The sequence below is a fragment of the Lactuca saligna genome, chromosome 9 (genome assembly GCF_052625555.1).
Source record: "Lactuca saligna cultivar CGN05327 chromosome 9, ASM5262555v1, whole genome shotgun sequence".
NCBI lineage: Eukaryota > Viridiplantae > Streptophyta > Magnoliopsida > Asterales > Asteraceae > Lactuca > Lactuca saligna.
In genome coordinates this window covers 121310933-121317752 of record NC_136425.1, presented here as the reverse complement: position 1 = coordinate 121317752, position 6820 = coordinate 121310933, and the positions used below count along the sequence as shown (strand labels likewise).

Genomic DNA, 6820 nt, shown 5'->3' with positions numbered 1-6820 from the left:
CACCACGAAATAGCCATTTTGGATCCGAAAAAGGACATCTTTCATGCCATTGGCTTTGTTACAACAGCATCAACAGTTTGGATCCTAAAAGGAACCACTTTGATACCCTTGGCTTTGTTTACAAGGACCACTTGTGTTAAAACTTACAACTGGCTTATGAAGGACCAAATTGGAATATAGCAAGAATCTAGGGACCAAGAATGTTTTTCACGAAAAAAGCAAAAAGCAAAAGATGATAGAAGATGGGTTTTCTGACATTTTGATATTTTTGTCGCTTTGATTTGTCCTCAAAAGGAATGCACCATGTGTGCTCCTGCAGATGCCAACTGCAACACACTCAACCCACCCACAAAAAAAAAAAAAAAAAAATCTAATAATTCAAGATGGTATCTTAACTTCACAAAAATCAGAGAATTCAATTATTTATTTATTTGCTATGATTATGGTGTTCTACAAACATAATATAGGTATTATAAGTCAGCTCTTGTATCTTACATCTTTAAGAGAGATTATTGTGTACCTGGTTTGCATTTGATGCTTTACACATAAAAGTAACAGGTCCATTGACACTTAATAGGCTAAAGCCACTCTATGTCTGATTTATACCTTGATGAAATTTTTTCTATTTATTTGAAACAAGGATAGCTAGGGAAACGCATTAGAGACTAATACTAATCAACATCAGAAATACAACCATAAGTTTACGTCAGAATAAGGATTAACACACATCAGCTACCAATAAAAGGTTAGTGATTACAAACCATATTAGAAAATAAAAAGAAAAACCATATTCTTGAAGATTAGGGAGGGAGTCATCATCATCATATGAGTCAACATTATCCACCACCAGTCAACCAGTGTCACCTCTATCGATAGTAAGTATGTTGGTAGGCCGGAGCCATACCATTTCCATACCCACCATAAGCCGGATAGTTCATCGGAGGTGTACCTGGGTACGACAGCGGTGGAGATAGCGGTGCTGCCTCCGGCGAGTAGGCGGCATAAGGCGGACTCCTGGTTCCGTGCACATACATTGGCGGTGGGACAGAGTATGATGGGACTCCGGTGGGGTATTGGGTGTGTGACGGGGACCTGACGAAGGTGGGCGGTGCCGGAAAAGATGAGACGTAGGCGGTGGTGATACGCCCGGCCTTGGCGGGTGGCATGGGGCCCACGTTGCTGGCTCGGGTTCTTTTGTTGGCAGGACCTACAGCGGCTGGCCTCTTCTTCTCAACCTTGACCTTTTCCAGCTGCTCGAGTCGTTTCTTTAGGTTCTCGGGAGGGAACTCGGCCTCGAGTTTGTATTCTTCAATACATTTGATGACTGCTTTGAGTGCCGATTGCTCTTTTCGTGCAGCTAAATGCTGTTGTAAAAACAAAACAGGACAAGGATCATCAACTAAATAATTAGAAATATACTTTCGGTTAAGAAAATGAAACAAGATACCACAGCACGGCTGGAATTGTTGGGATCTTCAAGAATAGATGTTGCGGCCTTTTTAGCATCCTTTAGAAAAGCTTTTAGCAAACAAACAGGGGGAAACCTGTCTACAAGACCAACTTCGTGAGTGAAATGCACAGCATCAACCTGTTGTCCCTTGCTGATTAGTTCTTCAATCATATCTGCATCACAATAATTGCGTAAAGATTTAAACGCACAAAACTAACGTATTCAATAAATCAAGAAAAAGAAACCCCTTAACAAAAGATTTAATAATTCGTTGATTACAGATAAATTCTAAAGATTTAAAGGCCGACAATCAATTTCAGGTAAATTCTATACTATAAAGCTCTAAAGTTCAAATATCAAAAAACTGGAACAAGGTACAGATGCTAGCTCATAATAATTGTGAACTGTGTGATCATTCATTACAGATTCTAGCAGAACATTTAAAGATGCATTATGGATGGTAGCATATAATTGTGATAATTCATAATCTTTCCAACGACCAAAATTAATGAGAAAAATATAGAAATTGAGTGCAAAACGCAGGGAAATGAAGAATATATATATATACCAGGCATTTTATCAGCGAGGCCGAGGGAAACAGCGAGCTTAGGCATCTGTTTACGCCAAGCTGAACCAACAACAAGCTTCCTATACAAATCAAGATCCTCATTTTTCACAATTCCAAAAGTCACCAGATGTTGGAAGAAGGTATGGACATCAGGAGCCTTAACGTTTTCGATGCCACCGCGCTGGTCTAAACTCTCCTTCCACTTCTCAGCAATCTCTTTGGCGCTCTTCTTCACACTCGGCGTCACCAAAACCCTCGACTTCCCCAGAATCGGATCAACCATCACCGGAATCAAACTCTCAAGTATCAAAACACAAGCCCAACTTAAATCATTAACGCACAAAGCCCTCTTATCCACCGGAAAAACCTCCGAAATTGCCTCCAACACAAACCTAGCTGGATCTGCGCACTCCGCTAAAGCCAACGGAATTTGAGCCCGCATCAACTCCATTTCCTTCTTCTTGCTGGCTACAAACCCCCAAAACCCTAACGAATCCATCTTCACACAATACGATTTCAACCTCAAAAGCAAACCCTCGGAATCGTCAACTTCTGGATTATCTTCGCCGTCATCGCATTTGCTGGTTCCTACTGCAGCCGCTGCGGCTTGCACGGCAGCTTCAACTTTTCGTAGAGCGATGGAGACGGAGTTTTCGATCGTAGTTTCGCGCTCCTCCAGAGAGCTCAGAGAGGCTTTCGTTTCGGTGTCTAGGGTTTTGATCTTGTCTTTAATTGCATCTGATTTCTTTAGGAGGCTTTGCTCGAGCGACGTGAAGTGATCTGAGAGCTCTTTCCAGAGAAGAGTGCAGCTGGTCATGAGTGATGTCTGTCGTTGGAATTCATCGAAGCTTGGTGCCTGAGTTGATTCACCGGGATCGGGGATCGAAATCGAACCCATATCTCGAATCTAGTATCAAAGATTACTACGGCATGGAGGAGGAGAAGAACAGAAGAAGGAGAAAGAAGAAAGAAGCCCTAGAATTCTAGAGAGAGAGAGAATGATAAAGGCAGATTGACGGAAGATGACGTGGCGGCTGAGGTAGTGGGACCAAAAAGGTAAAGGTTGTGATGGGGGTGCGTAGGATAAGGAAACCGTAGTGAACCGACCGTACGTGTTGAAACAGTCGGTTCAATTATTGTAGTGACCGCGTGATGTCTTTCCCTTTAAAGTTCCAAAGGCTCGCTGCTCGCACATGATCATCATCTTTACGCTACTTATCCATACATTATTACATTTAGAGTTTGGGTTTTTATAGAATGGTCCAAAAATTTTAGAAAAAAACTTCAATTTAGTTCTCAATGTTTTTAAACAAAATAACTTAGGAAACCGGGTAAATTAAATAAATCGGTCATTCCCATCCAATCACCCATGTTTAGCCGATTGCATATCCTGATGTGGCTTGGCATTGATGAGGTGGTTTGTTGACTCATTAAATGATGTTAGATTTACAGAGGGGATCTCGTTATACATCGCAACCCTCTTCATTCTTGCCCTGAAAGTCATCGATGTCCTCTGCATCATCTATGTCAAGACAAAGAGCAAACCAATTAAGAAGCAAGTGTTATTGTGGTGATCCTATAAGAAGATGCACATATTGGACTCCCTTAAACCCAGGAAGAAGGTTCATCGGCGACCCTAATTTCCAGGATGAACTCAAAGACTGCAAGTATTTTCGTTTGGTCAATCCTCCTCTATCTTGTTAGTGGTATGTAACCCTCCTCTACAATGTTCATATGGACAACCTTGGAATATTTGGAAACTTTCCGGAACAACCAGTGGGGAACCTGTTTGGAAACTTGGTGGAACAACAACCTCCACAACAAGTGGAAGAATTAGCCATTCAACATGGGAATCAAGGTGGAATGGTACATTCTAAATTTTCAAACAAAATTTTCATTTTTAAAACCATAAAAATACACTCGCACATTTCTCAAAATCCCAAATGTATAAGTTGTTCAAAACACAAGACAATAAAATGTTTGATAATATCCAATAATCCTCAAAAACATAATCGCTAGCTGGTGTGTACGATCAAGTCAGCGCCTTCCCGCGATCCTGAGAAGTACATGAAACACATATCGCACAACACAGTAAATACGAACTTTGGTGAGTTCCCCAAAATACCACACACACACACACACACACAAATAATAAGCCTATCATGGCTATAGCTCAGCATGGACCCTCCAGTCATGAGTCTCGGTGAGGACCTTCCGGTTTCACGGCTTAGTGTGGACCATCTGGTCATGTGTCTCGGTAAAGACCCTCTGGTCTTACAGCTTGGGTTGGACCCTCCAGTCCTGTATCTCGGTGAAGACCCTCTGGTCTCATAACTCGGGTTGGACCCTCCGGTCCTACTCAGTAAGGCAAAAAATAATATAGCATATATCACAAAGACAAAATGCATAATATCACATAACTCAGTATAAGCACATGGGACCCTCCGATCGATAACTCAAATAAGACCCTCTAGTCACACAATATTACCGCTCAGGTAAGTATAGTGAGAAGACTTACCTCTTAAGTAAAGCTGATATGTCTCGTACTCAAACTGCAGGTCTAGACTCCACTTACATATACCACAATCACCTCTAATTAGCAATTTATCAATAACTTTAAACTGCTAAGCTAACTCCTTTGCTAAATCTCCAAAAAGGGTGAAGGACCATTTTACCTTTCCTTGATCGCCAAAGTTCACATTTTGGTCAAACCCTAAAAATCCACAGGAGTCAAAACTCAACTCAACAATCAGTGTTGACTCAACTCGTCGAGTGCATATATGCGACTCGTCGAGGTCCCTCTGTTCTCAGGAAAAATTCGGGAAAACTCTGGTCAACTCGTCGAGTCAGGACAGTGTCCAGAAGACTGGGAAAAGCCCAGCTACTCGTCGAGTTGTCCAAATAACTCGTCGAGTTCACTCTAAATCCACATACGGATAAAACCCTCTCAACTCATCGAGTTGGATGCCCAACTCGTCGAGTTCTCTAGCCAACTCTCATTTCGGTCAATTCCTGTGCTCCAAACTCTAGATCTAACCTCCTAGCATGGAGTTACCACGTAAAATTACTAACTTTATGATCATGCAAGGCCTTACAAGGCTGGAATACCCAAAATTATGCTCAAGAAGGGTTTTAGGACATGAAGAAGGTTCAAAGCTTCATAAAGCTTGAGACTTTATATACATGAGGGCTTAGAGGAGTCCAGATTATAACTACTCCCCCTGGACAAGCGTAACCAAGAAATGGCCCTCATTTTGCACGAAAATACCCGTAAACTCACACAAGAAGAAATCTAAGAAATGGAAAGCCAAGGTAAGGACTTTTTACCTCCAAATAGATGCTACAACTATATGAATGTTGGATCTAAAGACTCCTTCTTGTTCCAAGCTCTTCACTCTTCAAGCTTCCTCCAAGAATGCACACTTTTGGCTTCACACACTTAAAATATGGGCTCGCTCACTAGGTTTTCTCTCTGGGCGTGATAAGGTGATGAGGGAGGCAGGGTAAAGGAGTTAAAGCCCTTTAAATAGGGTGCAAACCTGAATAATTAGGGTTTTCTCTATACAGCCTCAACTCGTCGAGTCCAGCTCTCCAACTCGACGAGTAGGCTTCATAACTCGCGCATCCAGATTAACTCTTACACGACGAGTTGTCGCCGAGTAGGCCCTTCAACTTGCACAAAATCCTCAAGTCCCAAATCCAGGAATCAGGGTGTTATAATTCTCATCCACTTAAATTAGATTTCGCCCTCGAAATTGCTCTTTATCAGCATATCGATTGAAAAGAACATGCGAGAAGCACCATCGGAAAATCTCATATCATACAACGATCTCCCTCCCAAGTCATTCGAAACCAAACAGGAACTCTGAACCCGAAGAAGGACGGACCCCTCTATCATTGCAGTGCCAACTCTGACTCTCCAGAACCTGAAAACTATAGTGGCCTATCTCCCCAACAAACCACCCATACATAATATCATCATGTTAATCGCTTATCGAATAACCAACCCTGATAAACACTTCCAACTCTGATTATCTTGTTGCGACTGGTGGGAACAAGTCGTTGACCAATAATTGGTCGTTGATCACTCATGTTGGATATACCAGTCAATCCATATCGTAGCTCAAAAGGAACGGAGGATCACATCTCACCAAGTATCAACTGTCGATACCGTTATCAGAACTAATCTGAAGAATGAATCTCAATACTCTTCCCTTAGTCACTAGAAGAATGACCATACCCGATTGGAAATATCCTATGATATCCATAACCATAAGCCCCAACTTCCCTTCCCATGTCCCTTCCATACTGCGTACCAGGTCATATCTTGACCTAGAAGTTGAACCTCCGAGGCTGCTCTAACACATCCGGCAATACGACTTCATAGTCGTTCTATCCATCCAAGTTGTCTCAACCAATCAACTGGACTCACAATCACCAAGTTCACCTTACCCTAAGCGATTACTACAATCGAATTGAAGTCGCACCTCACCTCCGACCTCTGTCGTCTACTACTTGCTTTTTCATGTGTGTCGTGGTTCTCCTCAAACCTACGAAATGATCCACCCATATCTAAAACATCAGATGGAAGACTTCCCCACTCACAATGAAATCCATCTGAAAACTCTGAAATCCCATCCTGCCCGTCCTCCACACAGATAGTGCCTAAAATCAACTTAAGAGTCTGGTCCGACACATAATTGGAATCACTCATATCCAATATGATACCCAACTCGTGACCCGAGATCCGCAAATCCACGTGTACATTACTCCTCCCATCCTTTCGATTTGCGACAACCCCT

At 42.2% G+C, this 6820-nt stretch overlaps 1 protein-coding gene across 1 annotated transcript; it reads right to left on the bottom strand.

Moving 5' to 3' along the window:
• Positions 1-646: 646 nt before the first annotated feature.
• LOC145014462 (FRIGIDA-like protein 4a) lies at positions 647-3073 on the bottom strand. The gene is made up of 3 exons (XM_078972834.1): positions 2019-3073; positions 1448-1623; positions 647-1364 (listed from the first exon to the last, which is right to left on the bottom strand). Exons 1-3 carry the CDS (start codon positions 2914-2916, stop codon positions 867-869), a joined length of 1572 nt encoding a protein of 523 aa, XP_078828960.1. The 5' UTR covers positions 2917-3073; the 3' UTR covers positions 647-866.
• Between the last annotated feature and the right edge of the window lie 3747 nt (positions 3074-6820).

What these genes read in the sequence shown, in the direction of transcription:
- LOC145014462 (XM_078972834.1), bottom strand. Translation starts at nt 2,916, where the DNA reads ATGGGTTCGATTTCGATCCCCGATCCCGGTGAATCAACTCAGGCACCA. An exon ending in CCTCGCTGATAAAATGCCTG is followed by an intron (nt 1,624 to 2,018) that starts GTATATATATAT and finishes ATTGTGATGCAG; the next exon opens with ATATGATTGAAGAACTAATC. An exon ending in ACAATTCCAGCCGTGCTGTG is followed by an intron (nt 1,365 to 1,447) that starts GTATCTTGTTTC and finishes TTTTTACAACAG; the next exon opens with CATTTAGCTGCACGAAAAGA.